Source organism: Protomyctophum bolini, assembly GCF_963924005.1.
Source record: "Protomyctophum bolini genome assembly, chromosome: 18".
In the NCBI taxonomy this organism is placed as follows: Eukaryota; Metazoa; Chordata; class Actinopteri; order Myctophiformes; family Myctophidae; genus Protomyctophum; species Protomyctophum bolini.
This window is the reverse complement of record NC_137879.1, coordinates 30,715,067-30,732,391: the sequence shown is the minus strand read 5'-3', so window position 1 is coordinate 30,732,391 and position 17,325 is coordinate 30,715,067. Positions and strand designations below refer to the sequence as shown.

The 17,325-nt window shown below is 42.5% G+C and overlaps 1 protein-coding gene across 1 annotated transcript in view; it reads right to left on the bottom strand.

Moving 5' to 3' along the window:
- Positions 1–1,181: 1,181 nt before the first annotated feature.
- Positions 1,182–17,325, bottom strand: part of tbkbp1 (TBK1 binding protein 1) — a gene marked incomplete at its 3' end in the record, with an annotated part of 28,120 nt that continues 11,976 nt past the window's right edge. Inside the window, exons 5-9 of the mRNA XM_080789182.1 lie at positions 13,560–13,762; positions 12,905–12,966; positions 4,776–4,894; positions 1,672–2,438; positions 1,182–1,310 (exon numbers count right to left, since the gene is read on the bottom strand). Coding sequence (XP_080645308.1) covers positions 1,182–1,310; positions 1,672–2,438; positions 4,776–4,894; positions 12,905–12,966; positions 13,560–13,762 — 1,280 coding nt within the window. The remainder of the gene's footprint in view (positions 1,311–1,671; positions 2,439–4,775; positions 4,895–12,904; positions 12,967–13,559; positions 13,763–17,325) is intronic.

Here is a 17,325-nt window from a genome sequence, read left to right as displayed (position 1 = left end):
GCAGCTCACAACGTGTCACATGGCGTGTACAGTAGATCTTGTATTTTGGACGAATGCTCGTCTAGATTCTGACATCCCCAGAATAGGGACACTAGGGTTCAAGTGGCTAAACCTGGGCCCTGCTTTCTTAGTTGTATCTGGCATGGCGATCAGTTATGATATGACAAAAGTGGTCACTTCTTTGTGCATCTTTGTGCATCCAACAGGACCACACAGACCATTAATGTACAAAGTGTTTGAAGGACGACTTCACCACTTTTCTTCATATACAGTAGGTCCTCACTAATGTGCATGATAATAGTAACACAAATACTACTCGGTCTGTGTCTCATGGGAGGGCTGTGGGCAGTTCAGAAACCCGTCCACCAGTGACATCATCGATGGGGAATCCAAGCTATAATAGAAACGGCAGGCTTTCTATTCCTGAAAGGTTACAATGCGATAATGAAAGGCATTGCTCTCACGATAATAAAAATCTATATATAAAAAAAGAATCTTGTTTTAAAAAAAACAATCTATCTGAGGATGATGTCACAGCAGAAGACAGGGTTCTGAACTGCCCACAGCCCTCCTTTGAGACACAGACCGATTAGATTTGTTTTTGCTATTTTATCATGAACATTAGTGAGGACCAATTAAAGTGTTAAAGTCGTCCTTTAAAACATATCAACATTGAACCTGATTCTGGCTCTCAGAAACAACGGATAACATAGTAACACACTTCTCTTGTCTGACCAGTTTTGCATCCGTCGCTGTATATTTTGATGACCCCTATGCACCATAACGGGAATATGTTTTTGTTTTGTTTTTCACTTTTTTAGAATATATCACTATGACCCTTTGACCAGGTCTGTCAATCACTTAAACGTGTGTGTGTGTGTGTGTGTGTGTGTGTGTGTGTGTGTGTGTGTGTGTGTGTGTGTGTGTGTGTGTGTGTGTGTGTGTGTGTGTGTGTGTGTGTGTGTGTGTGTGTGTGTGTGTGTGTGTGTGTGTGTGTGTGTGTGTGTGTGTGTGTGTGTGTGTGTGTGTGTGTGTGTGTGTGTGTGTGTGTGTGTGTGTGTGTGTGTGTGTGTGTGTGTGTGTGTGTGTGTGTGTGTGTGTGTGTGTGTGTGTGTGTGTGTGTTCCTAGTGCTTGCTTTGTAACTTATTTGTAGAGTTGAGAGTGAGAGATGATCAGATGTTCAGATCTTGCTGTTCTCCAGGTGAGAGTCGATGTGTTTTATAAGGGCGTCGTCGGGGTAACCCACAGGGAAAATCAGCTGGCAGAGAGGGCAACTCCTCATGTCACTCTCCTCTGTCTCCATCCACAGCTACAGGACACACACACACACACACACACACACACACACACACACACACACACACACACACTCAGTATGGTAGAACAGTGGTTCTTGAATGTTTTTACTTTTTATGTCAAGAACATAAATATGTCAAGAACATAAAAATGTATTTGTATTTGGCTATCTTTCAAAATTCTTCAGAAATGATCCAAAATAGCAGATATACAAGCTCACAGTGCGGCACGATTTTTCATTTTTGCTGTGGACCCCCAACCCCTGCCTGGACCCCATGCACTTTGAGAACCATTCCGTGAATATAAACGTAAAACAAAAAGCAAACAATTGCAATAAGACTTTTTTTCCGCAAAAGACGTCACACTTAGCTCACATTGATGGAGGGCCAGGACTGGGCGTGCTCCGTGGACAGGTATCCCGGCGGGTGGCAGGCCAGCGTGTTGGAGCGCTGCGGGATGGGGAACGCGGAGCAGGACGCGGGGCCTCTCGCGGGCGAGGGCATGCCATGCAGCGTCCTCGGCGGGCTGATGGGATGCGGGCACGCCCACTCCTCGTCGTCGTCGGAGGACTGCCCCGGCGGCTGGGGCGCCGGCGTGGACGGCGGAGGCGGCTCAAAGTGCATGTGGGACACCTCGGACAGCGGGAAGGGCATCTCTCTGGAGTGACGCAGGGAGTCTCCGTCTCCTCCGCCCATGGAGCACTGGTGGTGAGACGGAGAACCCCTGTGCAGCGCCTGTCCGCCGCGGGGGGAGCCCATGTGTTGCGGCTGCTGCTTCGGGTAGCCCTCCACGTAAGGCCGGGGCTTGGGCAGCGTGGAGACCGGGTCGTGGGTGAAGCGGGGCGGCCGCTGGTACGCCGACGGGTCGGCGACCTCGGAGTAGCTCCGCCGGCCCTGGAAGCTGGCCCTCAGGTGGTGGCTGGCCGGCCGGCAGGAGTAGGAGGCGGGGCCGTTGTTGATGTCCAGCAGGGGCGAGCGGCGGTGCATGTCGGGGGAAAGGCGCTGGATGACGGGGGAGCACCTCTGGGGGATCGGAGAGTGGTGCGTCGGAGTCGGGACCGGAGAGTGGCGCTGAGAGATCGGCGAGTGCCGCGGAGAAACGGGGGAGTGGCGCTGGTGGTGGATAGGAGAGTGAAGATGGACTGGGGACACACAGAGGATGAACCATTGCGTAAAAAAACACATTTTAAAAACACTATTTGCACAACCATTTCTGACCAGAAGTACCAAGAGCTCCACACACCGAGGCAACACATTGTATGTCGGTCTTATAAGGGACCATACTGGCTTCAATAGACCATTTTCTATTCCCAGCTTTAGCTATAAGTACATATCCAGCCCTATAGACCATTATGAATTTCCAGCGTGTGAAAGATTGAGCGTTCAGATCCTAGTAATGCTCAGAAATGGAAATGAATAAATACAACAGAATAAAGAACTTTTCCAAAGTTCACCAACCTTTTTCTTAGCATGCCTATGGCTTCAAGCAGCAGCAGCTGCAAAGTGCAAACGAAGGCCCAGGTCTCTGTGCGGCCTAGTGAGCCAACAGAGCCGACTCATGCCAAAATACAGGACTATGTTCACGAGCCAGTAGGAGATAAGTCAGACCCCTCTGGTGTGGTGGAGGACCGAGGACTGTGTGTGTAGTAAGAGGGGACAGTACTGCCCCTGAGTGCCAGCAGAATAGACCAGCTTACTGGGCCAAAATGGGACCTGAACCCTGCCAAAATGTCTGTAGCCCCAGGGCCTCAAGTATTATTAAGGCATCCCTGGCTGTTGATACCGTAGCTCCAAACTATGCAATAGCTCTCCTGAAAGGAGAAGTAGTGGGGTCGTTTCCAACGCCCTCATTTTGTTTTTCTGATGTAAATGAGTGGCTGCGACGGTGCTTCTGTGATTTCGGTGATGAAAACGGATTGAAAAATGGAAAATTGCATCAGACTGTGTATTTATATGCAAATATCATGACCAATGGCATTGCAAGACTAAACAATGAACATCAATGACGAGGTTTATGTGAAAAAAGAACAGAAAAAAAGATTTAGTAATTTAGTAATTAATTAAAATAAAAATGTTAATGAAAAGCATCGTTGGGGCTTTTTTATGTGTAGACAGTTACCATGCCATGGTGTTACCCTAAATATTAGTAAGATATCTTCAACAGTTACTCCGTGGATTACGAATTCACGATCCAAAATATCCTCAGTGCTGAGACGTTGTTTTTCCGAACATCTGGCATTTCACTGTTGTAGGTGAATACATCAGGGATGTCTATTATTTAAAGCAAAATAAATGCTGCCGTAGCCCCCTCGTTCAAGCAACCATTCACCTCGGCGACCCCTATGAAGAATAAAATAACATTTCCACTGCCATGTTTTCTGGCAGAGGTTAAATCAATAATGTGCTTATATTTATTTTAAAGGGATGTATCCAACTGCCTAGAGTGTGCATTCACTATTTCCTGTTAACTATGAGATCATTATCAGCCAGTTTGGGGTGGAAAGGCACACTTTTTTCAGGCTCTGCATGAGCATTCAGCGTTGTTTCTATGCAAAGGGAAATTAAATTTATTGTTTTGTGGTTGAGGTGTAGAATTCAAATCTTGTAATATACACTGGCACGGTGGCACCCCCTCCTTCAATAAGAGTGAATTGTCACCGGTTTTCTAAGAAGTCCACTACCCTGATGAACAATTCATGGAAAATGTCAACTTTCTTCAAAAGTTTCCATAAATAAGACATTTGGGTGGGTGCACATACCACATAAATAAAGCTATAGTTCTTTCCGCAGCTGGGACCAGGTTCAAATCCTCTCTTTGCAATAATGTCAACCTCTCACTCTAACTTCCCTGTCAAAATCTTGTTCCCCCTCCATAAATATGTACCAACAACCATTTGTTTAGAACAAGACAAGTGATTCGGAGATTTTTCAATAATTGACTGATTGATTGAACATTTTATTCACAGTTTGTAGAATGGGTATACATTTCAAAGGAAAGCACAAGTCAATACAAGAACTGCTACAAGGATAAAACCATAAAAAGCAATAAGACATCAGGGTCCATTTTCAATGAACCAGAATCACATGGAACAGTCTCAACATGCTGTTTGGCTGGACGTGCCATTCAGTTTCTACAATAAAGGCATTGTGTGTGGTGCTTTTTGGTTTGATGTGAGACATGAGCTATAAATTCAACTTGGCACAGGAAGAGTAAAGTGTTAGAAGTTGTGAGGACTTGTATACCGTAAGCAATAGACGTTTGTGCTTACCGTTTTCCCTGCTCCAGAGTCCAGACACTGTATCTGCCTCTGGACATATTTTTTAATTTTATTGCAATGAATCTACTTTGAATTAACTTGTTATACATAATGTTACCTGTTACAGTGTGTTTCAAAGGACACTGTTCTCTTTTAAAACAACTCAAGCTGAGCATGAGAAAATAAACTGCATATTTTATAACATAGTGTGTAAGTGCTAACCTGGACTGGCCAGCTGCTCCTGGGAGGCTTTCCTCAGGATCTCTGTCTGGGCCGAGCTTAGAGCCTGGAGACGTCCCAGCTCCTCTGTTAGCTCAGTGTAGGCCAGAGCCAGGTCCACCCTGCAAACAGGAGGAGCACAGCAGTCATAGCATCAATGTCCGTCGACTACCTTTTTTCACTGACGAAAACTAAATGCAAACTAAATGAAAACTGAGCTACGATGACTAAAACTAAGACTAAATATACTGACAATTTCGTCAACAAATATACAAACTAGAATAAAATGTTAGGAAGGGACTAGTGGACAACAGATCCAGTATAAGTCATTTTACAATTAGTTGCATGCTGAAAATAGCCGACCTACAAGCCCACAACACGTCGCACTGCGATGCATTGTGGGCTTGTAGATCAGCTATTTTCAGCAAGTGAAAAATCATCAAGGCCCGCCAAAATACATTTTGTTCGACTAAATCAACTGTAGATTTAGTCGACTAAAATCCTATGATATTTAGTCTAGACTAAACTCTAGACTGAACACAAAAACATTCCAGGTGACTAAAATGTGACTAAAACTAAAAGCAAAATGTACTGCCAAAAACAACACTGGTCATCATGGAATTCATTGACATGCCTGTATTTTATATTGCAACAGGTGCCGTAACACACGCTTAATCATGCCGTCTTCACCCTCCAGACAAATACTGCCTTTGATGTGACATTACTCCAGCAAACGACAGTACCACACCACATCACACCACACCACACCACACCACACCACACCACACCATACCATACCATACCATACCATACCCAGGAGCTAACCCAGAAAAAAACTATAATATTCCTGGCTTAATGTTGTAAACCAACCAGAGATAAAACCTTAGAAAACAAGCAGTCCAACTGGGAGTCTTGTATTTTTAGAATTACAGTGCATAATTGAAGGGCGTGAAATCACACCATGTTATGCAAGACGTGCCGTGACACTCTCTGGGCCGTATTGACAGAGCAGTTCTATTTCAAGAAACATAAACAAGGCTGGATTACTCTTATGTCTTAAACAAGACAAAAGTCTTTCTTTGCTTGTTGTCCCAGCACAACAACGACTCAAACTAAAAAGTCATTTTACACAAGAACATTTAGCTAAAAGAAATCCAGAGAACATAAAGCAATGACATGGCATGAAACGTCCATAACAAAAGGCAATGTAATAATACTCTACAGGCCTGTTGACGACTGATAACTGACATGAGATGAAGAGTGATACTAGTTAGTAGTTACTATATGTGGGTAAAGGCAGAGAGATTGAGATTGTGAGGGAGATGTACGTGGTGGTAGAGGTGGTTGTGTGGAGGAAGTGACTTGTCTTGCTGCTAGCTGTCAGCACTCAGCACCTGTACCCCTCACATCTGATAAGGGAAATCGCTAACCAATTTCCTCTGAACTCCTCAGTCTTAACTTGCTTTTTACTCATGCCAGAGAGCGATAACGGCAGATTATGATGATGAAAGACTGAGTTGGTCGGGAAAGATGCTCTGATTTCCACTTAGCGAGCGCTTTATCCCGCAATTTCATCAAGGTGTTAAAACATAAGGGTGGCATGTGCAATGTTAGCAAAATAATGCATGCACAGTTCTATAGTATAGTAAAAAATAAATATATTATGTATGACATGTACTCTTCGTTTCAGCTTTCAGATACAGTAGGGTTGTGTAAAAGTGATAAATAAATTAATTTCCATTAATAACAATTATTAGATTAATCGATCATATTTTATTTATATATTTTTTAAATGTTTGTTTTTATGTTTTTAGGGGGATTTGTTTGAGTGAAAGTTTTTAATTACTTCCTGTAGAGGCAACATAGAGAATAAATAAATATTACATCCATAATAGGTATCCTATGCAATGCAATTACTATGCTATACTAAGGCTTTATTTCAAAATATATATTAATAATAATATTTTTTTATTTTTTTATCCTATTAATAACGATTATTCAAATAGTCGATTATTCTGACCCATCCCTAAGTGAATGCAAAAATCTAAAAAAGTTAAAAACAAATATTAAACAGAAACATATTTTAATGCTGTACTGGACGAGTAACAGGAGACGTGATGAGTACCAACGTGGTAGTTGGTCTTAAATCTGATAAGGTATAGGCTACGTCTTATCAGAACTCATAAAAGCAATTTAACAAAATCTCTCTCTCCTGATGCCAATCTGACTCATCTCCCGTTAGAGATGGTGACAGATAAAAAAGAACGAGGCCCGACACGTCCGTCTGGAGTTCAACTGCCTAAATACCTGCACCGTCGTCAGCACTGCAGTAACAAAAAAAGAAACATACTGTATGTGCAGCCTACGCAGCAGAAAACAACACACGCTGTCAAATTTTAAATGATTACCCTGGCGAGCTTACTCACAAACTTAATTGAGCCTCAACGTGCATGCGTGCGTGTGTGCGTGGGTGTGTGCGTGCGATAATGTTAGAGAAACTAACATTTTTGCCAGCCAGTGCCATCAGGTTTTTCACTTTATAACTTAAATGTTCCGCTACCATAAGCATTTTTTAACATCTGCAAAGAGATATAAATAAAAAACAATATCTGCAAAGAGATAGGAATCAAAACGATAATAAAAACTAGTTTCTTCAGTCAATAGTTAAACATTCCATTACAGCTCCTTAGATTTAAACCCATTTCCACCAACTTGCTATGAGTCAGACCCACTGGGTGGGCTATAAAGACGCCTACTTCCCCCGAACACATTAACAAAGCCATCAGCGACATGGCCCTCTGCTCAGTGGATTGTGAGCCACTCACTACCAGTGTCAATGGATTGACACGATACTGTAGGCATAATGGCCCTGTTATAAATACATCCACAAAAACCCATCAACGGCAAAACAACATGCGCAGCACTCAGACTAAATCACTTACTGTACATGCACTGCCAAAGCTATATCCATACGCTGTATTATTTGTCTGTCTATATCGAACATTTTTGGGTCTCAGTCCAAAACTCCCATCCTTTCACTGTCTACATTTTAAGCTCCGTCGTGTATTCGAGAAGGCATTCTGCTCTCTCAACAACACAGATTTATATTTGTCAGTTTAGAATCTAAACTGACAACTTTGATAGATGCCATGTTGATTCTTTCCTTTTCACACCTCATCGCAGCAGCCGTCACCTGGCCTTGGGGGGGTTTTGACGGCCACTCTCTGCGACTAGACGCAGGTGAAATGGCAACACCTCGAACTCAGGGAACCTCACTGAGTCTGAGCCGGCATGGGAGTACTTTGTCACGGAAAAGAAAAAAGTTTTACAAATACAGCATTCTTAGAAGGAAAATGTGTAAGTGAATGCATCTGTATGTATGATGGCAGTTTGGTGCCAGGAAATTGATGCGTCAGGACAACGTGTGTGTGGGAGAAGAAGTGAACGGTGCGTGGGCTGGATCTGACCTCTGATCAGATTAGAGGGCCGCGGCCACTTGTGCAATCCATAAACCAAGCTGCTCTAGCAGATAGTGTTCAATGCACGGTTCTTTGTTTGGCAAGAATTGGCAGTTTGGCACACACGGGGCCAAGCTGGGGTCAACTGGGAAGTTGCCATCACACCAGTATACTTTAAAGGTTTTTTATGGCCAGTTTACTGGCTGTGTCACTAAGCACCAGCATGCATAGAATATTCTTTACTTACTCTTTTCTATTTTATGAAATCATATATATATATTTTTTTATTTTGTACCCCATTTTTCACCCGGTGCCTATATATATATATATTTATATATATATGGACTGCAGCAAATACCGTAAATGCAGTTGCAGTTGGGTACAGTACATTAAAAAGACCTCTATTCTACATTGTGATACCACTGGTCCTGTACAGTGTACAATATGGGCCTGCCAGGTATTAAACGGGTGTTAACCAGCCGGCAGATATAGCGCTAGGAGATTTCACACCTTGTCCATACATTGACTATACTACTCCTGTTATTCTCATTAAAGGGGAGAACCACCCATACTACAGTACAACTGAATTGGCATGAAAATGCTCTAAAAAGCGTTCTATTTCAATTCGAGTCGCACTGTTTATGCTGGTCCCATTGTAAACTGTTTATGCTGGTCCCATTGTAAACTGTTTATGCTGGTCCCATTGTAAACTGTTTATGCTGGTCCCATTGTAAACTGTTTATGCTGGTCCCATTGTAAACTGTTTATGCTGGTCCCATTGTAAACTGTTTATGCTGGTCCCATTGTAAACTGTTTATGCTGGTCCCATTGGTCCCATTGTAAACTGCAGCTGGTCCCATTGTAAACTGTTTATGCTGATCCCATTGTAAACTGTTTATGCTGGTCCCATTGTAAACTGTTATGCTGGTCCCATTGTAAACTGTTATGCTGGTCCCATTGTAAACTGTTTATGCTGGTCCCATTGTAAACTGCGGGCGGCCTGAGAATAACACATCTTGCCGAAGCCCCAAATTCCCAAAACTGCTTTTCTCGGCAAAACACGGAAGCTGATCAGCGAGCTCAGATCAGCCAACGCAGGGAAGCTGGAAGTACCCTCACTAAAAACGCCGGGACAACGCTCCACAGAGTCCACACGTCCCAAACTCTTCTCCCTTCTGGCTCCAAAACTGTGGAATGCACTTCCCATTACAATCAGAACTGCAGCTTCACTCCCAATCTTCCGCCGTAGTCTGAAAACCCACCCTTTCAGACTCCATCATGGCCCGTAGCACTTACCCTACCCCCTTAGATAACACTTTTGTAGACTTCGATAGCATTTGATACAGACTTATAGCATGTTATGTATCACAGCACTAGAATTTCATTGTATGTAGTAGTCACAGCACTTTATAGTATATATGTATAGCATAGTATAGTATATATGTATAGTTTCATTATAGATTTCGCTTTCCATACATGCACAAACAAGGATGTAGTAATGACCTGAAAAGTGAGGAATAGCCTAAAAATGATCAAAGCATTTGTACGATACTGGGAATGAAAGTCAATTATAATTGGCTATAGTAAGGTAAAAGATATTTTTATGGACAACCTTGTGAAAATATGTATATTCTTAAGACAGGTTGTGTCTGACAACTTCACAATGAACAAAAGCCTTTTCCAACACATTTAGTACAAATCTTGTATCCTGCGTCCTAAAAATGGGTGGCTATACTTGCCCCTGTTGCACTGCTCTCCCAAACGCCAACACATTCTATAAAAGTAAAAAAGCTGGCTATTTTCGCTTATTTGTGTTTGGGATCTTTGGGTCAAATTCTGAGGTCAATGCATTGAGGAGTGAGCAGGCCGCTTCTTTTCACCTGACGGGGGAGTTTCCCCGGACGGACATAGCGCGTGGAAGGAACACGACAGGTTATTCCAACCAGTTCCTTCCCCCTCCACGGCTATCGAAGCGGGGGTGTTGTTGAGTAGTTTCAGACGAAGAGGTAACTGTGGATTGTAAAGTGCAGCAGAGCGGTAGGCCTCCTCCACTGCTGTTCTCAACAGTCCTTGGCCATCCCCAGCCCACCTCCGCCTCACTGTTTACTTTCACTTTGCTCTGAAACCGTTCGTTCACAGTGTGTAGTAAGGCAGCTTTCCCTCTTAGTACAGTGTGTTGATCTTGTTTACCCAATGAGCACCCTGGGGTAATTTGAGAGATTAACTAATTACTATACTATAGGTTCTAAGAACCTCAAATCGTTTAGTGGTGGTATAGGGCAATTCAACTGGCGGGCCAAATGCGGCCCAGGGAGAGCCCCCTAGTGAAAGTTTTTTTCTTCTTTTTTTTTAAGAGAGAAAGTTACAGGTATGTGTGCGATATATAAAGTGCTAGATTATCATAATGACAGTAATCCTAAATTATATTCTATCATATTCAAGGGCTTTTGGAGAGAAATTCAGGAGGGCGAGAAATTAGACAGACTCCTGCAGTGTGTGTGTGTGTGTGTGTATTTTTCAGCTAGTGCTCGTTGACGCTCGTTCTGTCAAATAGGTCATATATTCTAAGGTATAGCATATACTTGTATAGACATATATCACCCTGTGCTCATACTGTGCACAAATGTATTAGCCTACATAAACCTTTGTGTTTGAACACAATCATTCTACAGTTGTGGTCCCCGACCTAATCTAGTGAAATTAATCGGCAGGGGATGAATGGATGAATGAATGAATGAATGAATGGTCACATCAAGCCAACAGAGTTTTAAAGATCATTTAAAATAGTGTGTAGACATTATAGTAGATGAGTGATTTCCAGGGAGAACTAAGTGGCACTTCCACTGTGATCACACTGCCCCCTACTGCTCAGATCACCTCTTTATCTTTTCAATTAAAATAATCCATTGACATACATTTGACATCATTCTGCATACTGTGCTTATATATGGATGCATTTAAAAGGAATAGAGGAGGAGTAGAAGGAAAATGTTATATATATGAAAATGCGGCTCCTTATACAAAATCACACCTGTGTGAACTGAGTGGTGCAACTCCCCTCTCCCCCCCTCCTCTCCTCTCTCCCTCTCCCCCCCTCCCCTCCTCTCCTCTCTCCCCCCCTCTCCTCTCCTATCTCCTCTCTCTCTCTCTCTCTCTCTCTCTCTCTCTCTCTCTCTCTCTCTCTCTCTCTCTCTCTCTCTCATTAGCAGGCAACAGTGCAGCACTAATACTATCTCTCTCTCTCTGTTTCTGGCACAACAGCGCCCCTACTGGTACTCATAGTCATACTGGTGCTCATTAACGTCACATAGTTGAACACGGACATTGCTGTTCCTTGGAGTGGTTGCACCACTCAAAAACGGTCTCAGCACTTCTCAAGGCTGTGGTTTCATTAGTGCTAAATCTGAACCCATTTAGCCCGTGGTGGGATCATGCTCATCGTCTAGGTTCTAATGAGGCCCCCGGAGGTCAGCAGAGAGCTCCTGTTGGGACATTAACCTGCTTGCACTCACTTTTCTCCATTATTCTCCTTCCTATCCAGTGGTGGGGGAAAAAAAGTACTCAATTGTTTTACTTAAGTAAAAGTATCAACACTGCAATGTGGAACTATACTCTGTTACGTTAAGTAAAAGTCCTGAATTCAAAATGTGCTGTTGAGTAAAAGTACAAAGGTATTGGCATCGAAATGTACTTGAAGTACCAGAAGTAGAAAGGTACTCACTATATATGCAGAATGTGCCATTTCAAGTTTTCAGATGTATACAAATATTTTGAAAATAGCCGATCTACAAGCTCACAATGTGTCCCATCGCGACGCATTGTGTCGCATTGTGATCGGCTATTTTCAAATGGCCGAAATGTATATAGGGCTGAACTAAGTGTTTAATGCATGTTTTGTAATAATAATCAAAGTAAGGAGCAACTATAACGTTTTCAAATAAATACAGATGAATGCTTTCACTGTGTATTGTTAGGTTGGTTAGTTATTTTGTTTTGCGAAGAATGTGTGAATATCATAAAACTAGTGTAAATCAAGTACTCATAAAACATAAAACTCAGCTGTGAATATCCAACTGGGGACCCATGGCAGCGCTGTGTCGGACCCCAGGTAGATGGAGACTCATTCATGTGTCTCTAATGGGGATCCTTTTTAATAAACATAAACTTCTGGGATGGCTCATGAAAACATATCTTCCCCCGTGGCGCTGTAGAACCTGCATGTGTGCTATATGTGTTATGTAAATCATGTTACCTTTGTTCTTGCTGAACTCTTAAAACATTAATGAGGATTCTGCACAAGGCCACTGAAATGTCACGTGGAGGTGAAGCCGGTGAGATGGCAGCAAGTCTCCTAACACTTAATTAAGCTCAATTCATATACTCTGTCGAACGAATGCCTGTAGCTCTATTTGAACTTACATACGAGGTTTGTACTTGTATTAAACTGAAGCACTCACTCCCTTTCTCTGGTAATCATCTCCTTCATGTTGCCTCCCCTCATCCCCTTCCATCCTCTCCTTCTTCCAACCTCATATCCTTTCTGCCTTCCTTTTGGCATTCTCTCTCCTCTCTCTCTCTCTCTCTCTCTCTCTCTCTCTCTCCATCCATTCCTTTGTCCCCCCCCTTTGCTCCCGCCTTCTTTCTCTCCACCATTCATGGGTTGCGGTCACTTACTGCTCGTCTCCCACCTTCTTTATCCACTCCACATCGCACTGCTCACACGACGAAGTCATTTCCTGCCGAGGTAGAACGTGAAATTAGATTAGCATGCAGGTGCTACGTACACGAGGCTACCGGAAAGAAATGTGACGAGAGCGAGTAGTACCCAGTAGTATTGGTGGACTCCCATAGCACGCGGGCGCGCAAAATCTTTGGGTTTTTTCCGTTTCTTTTTTAATTATCTTTTTTACCTAAATTTAACACAATCAACGAACGGCCAATAAATGTCCACGTCGGGAGACCTTTTCAGGGCCTCAAACCCAGAACCGCGCAGTCCAGTTTCACTGAAGGGCCCCACTGTCTGGCACAATTAATTTGAATGTCCCATTTCACATGTTGAAAATATACTGTATAGGGCTGAAGTGGTTTAATGTATGTTTTCTAATTAAAATCTAAATCTCCAAATTATAACTGTATACATAGTAACTAAAGTTTTCAAATAATTGTAGCGGAGTAAAAGTACAATATTTGGCAGGAAGTACAGGAAAATTGGAAATACAGTAAATTAAAAATACCTCAAAAGTGTATACTTATAAACATGTAAGCCTACTTAATTACTTTACACTACTGCTACAGTGCGTGTGTGGTTGTGTGTGTGTGTGTCGCTGACCCTCTCTCTCTGGCTGTTCTGCAGCTGTCTCATCTCTTCCTTCAGTCTCTCACACTCCACCTTCACCTCCTCCTCCCGCTGACACGCCCCCTGCACCTCGCGCCGCGCCCCCTCTAGCTCCGCCTCCAGCCGCTGCAACTTCAGGTCGGACAGCGTGTCCAAACTACGGGAGCTCTGCAGGCTCATGGCAGGACAGTCCAGCACTGGGGGGGTAGAGAGACAGAGACAGAGACAGAGAGAGAGAGAGAGAGAGAGAGAGAGAGAGATGCTTTGACTAATACAGAAATAATACTTCATACTAATAACACAGGAGAGAACTTGCATTGCAATAGTTAAGAACTAATCAACTAATTAAAAAAAAAATCTATATATAGCAGGTGAGACTCTATAAAGCAATCTATCAAAATAAGTTGTAATTCTGATTCTAAAAAATTATGGATATTACCACCTGTCTGATAAGCAGTGACGAGCTCATTGTTTGTACATTTTTGGACTGACAAACGGACTCGACTGACGGACAAGACTGACTCATGTCAGCTGACATCAATGGAACCAAGTGTTTGACTGTATACTCTGTTGCTGTTTATACATTTTAATATATCTAACAAACTATTCAATTAAGCTGCTGAGTTAACATGCTGATTACATTAGCATCAAAATCACTTCAGGCACTTTCACAAGCTCACAGCTGTTATGATGCAGCAGTTGAGTGAAAGAACTGGAATGACTTGCCATGAGGACAAAGAGGTACATTCTACTGTATCTGGATGCTTGGGTCTGCGTGGGCCGGCCCGTGGGCACATTATGCAGGTTCAGCTCCGTCCTTGAGCCAACAGATTGGCAGGAATCTTTTATCCTTCTGCCTCTTCATAACGTACAATAAGCACACACGCACGTAGCCTAAGATTTTAGACTCTTATAGATGTATTTTATCGATTCTGACATTTTCAATCTACGACAGTCTATGTTCTCTGGTGGGTAGAACAGCACCCGCTCCCTCCGTAAAGTTCTGAACATGTACAAATGCAAAATATAAGGTGCTTACCCTGCTTAGTATAGTGCTCACTGCTTACCCAACTGTTCGATTTATTTGTGGCTTAAACATGTTCAGAATCGATTTATATCTATGAGAGTCAAAATATTAGGCTAGCACACACACACACACACACACACACACACACACACACACACACGCATGCGCACGTACACTCACACACAACGCAGGCAGGCAATCACACACTTGTACACAGCCATGTGTACAAGTACTTCACCATAATTTTTGGGGCACAAAGAAACCCACGCAATAATATTTCTATTAAAGTGTGCCAACAACAGCATGCCTCCTCTCTCTTTCCATCTCCATAAAGCTACAGTATATGAGTCAGCAACAGTCTAGGTGACTGTGGCATGTTTATTCTTTTTATTCCATCAGCCATACGGTATTTTAGGAGTCAGAAGTCAGCGTCTACTCAAGAACACTGACTCAAGAGCACAGTTATTTTACAGCAGGAAATAACAAGGATCCCAAACACAGCGGTGAGCCGCTGAAAGATGTTAACGAGTGATGTAATTGCATTTCATTACTGTAATTACAGTATGTTCTTATGTTCAGTCTTACAACTATGAATCTGCTAATTGGGTGCGATGATTAGGGTGGTTTCAATGCCGTTTAAACCATCTTAGTAGACTACCTACAGTAGTTTAGTTTTCACTTTTCAGACAAGCATTAGCATAGCAAAAGTGCAGACAGTCATGGATAGAGTACATTAAATATAGAAATAAAGCATTGACTCAACCAAACTTGTCCAATCTATACTTTAGCCCTGGGTTATGAAATAGTTTTAAATAAGAGCTCCAACTACAGTAAGTAGATGGAGGTTGTTCACCTGTTTGACAGAAAAGCTCTTTAGAATCACTGAGGGGCACATGAATGAATTAGAAAGGTGGTCCAGTTAATACAGTGCAAATCTCCACCAGGAGACATGCCCATATACTGTATATAATTCTCTCTGATTTAAAGCTGATACGTTTTGGTTCAAACTCAATGTTTTTTGTTAAAGCTCTATATACTGTAGAGCACCGAAGTCCTGACGTCACTGTCAGTAGAGGGCACCAGTCCACAGGTTTGTGTACTTTTTATTTGCATTGAAATCGCCATAGGGGGATTTTAGATCTCTTCATATAAGAACGGTGTTTGAAAAAAAAAAACGATCATCAGACATCCCGGCAGTTTCACTCATATGGAAATGAAGCATCGACTGAAGGTGGAAATGTACAAATATACCCAAAGAGTAACACAATAAGCGTTAGAAACGAGTCAAACAACCCAGAGATTACATTTCCGGTTATGTTAATTATGTTTTTTTTTTTTTTTAATTTTTGTATTGATATTGAATGTTTCGTGGTTAGTACGAGTCGAGTCACCGCCAGCTGAGCTTACGTCAACGAGGAATCTCAGGAACTCAATGTGTTGACAGCTGGGCGTGACGTATATTAGCAGCGACATTGCTTTCATATGTAGTTTCAAGGCTTTTGCGGCGGCCAAAGTAATTCCATTTCCTCCAGAAACTGGCTGTATCAAATATGAATGGACATCATTAACGACACACAGCCACCCCCCTGACAGAAAGGCCGGGATGATCAGTTTCTTTCTGAGAAGTTTCTTTCAAACACAGTTCTTACAGTATATGAAATGACCTAAAATCGCCCTATGGTGATTTCAATGCAAATAAAAAATACATGAACCTGTGTACTGGCGCCCTCTACTGAAAGTGACGTCAGACTTCGGTGCTTTATTCTCATAATAATTCTGTTTGTTCAGTAACAGCCGGGGGTCTCCACATCTCTCAAGCTCTTTAGTAAACAGAAAACAATGTCGGGTAAATAAAATGTTGGGGCATGTGGCGTTTGCTTTCGAGTTCACCAGTGTTCCAATTCCAAATTTGCCTGCTAAGTCTTTTGTTTCATCACTTCTAATTTCACTTTAGTTGTTTCTGCAGATTGGGTGAAATTTGTATCTCGACCTGAAAATGAATGTTCTGTTTACTAAACAGCTGAGAGACAGGTAAACTGCTGTTACTAGCAAGACTTATTTAACAATCTCCACCAGTATTGGGCAAAGTGGAAGCTTCAAAGACGCTTCAGTGCTTGCATGCATGAATGTGTGTATGCTATGCGTATCATATGTTTGCAGTACAAACGCTAGTTAACTTCAATAACTACAGCAGCAAGAAAATATAAACCTTCTCTAAACAGTAAGAACATGGCAAAACAAGTCCTTTAAAATAACAAAGTTTCCTTCTCACTAGAGGATGAGGTAGCCAAGACGGACGCTGATATCCTTCTCACAAGAGCGACACAAGTGAAGCTTTTCTAAATTGGCGGTTTGGTCTCTTCGGTCGGAAAATGCCTTTATCTGCACTAAAGAGTCGATCATTCACAATCTTGTGTGTCTGTATTCCCCTGCAGCAGACAAGTAGTAGGCATCAGCCCAAGGACTGATGTCACCGTCACACAGAAATGCTTCTGTCAGCTACACATCGGTGTATGGCAGTGGTGTACTATATACTACTGCAGTACTTGATTGCGACCTACGCTCGCAGATTACTGAAAACCTGCAAAACCGGCCAGCAACTAACTCTACATCTGACCTCAAACCCTTAGATCTCCATATATGGAGCAGCCCTGATGAAGACCGTCGGTTGAATAAAAGTTTTCCTCCTTTTTAACTATTAAGTGTACCCGAATATCCGCTTTTTTCTATGGA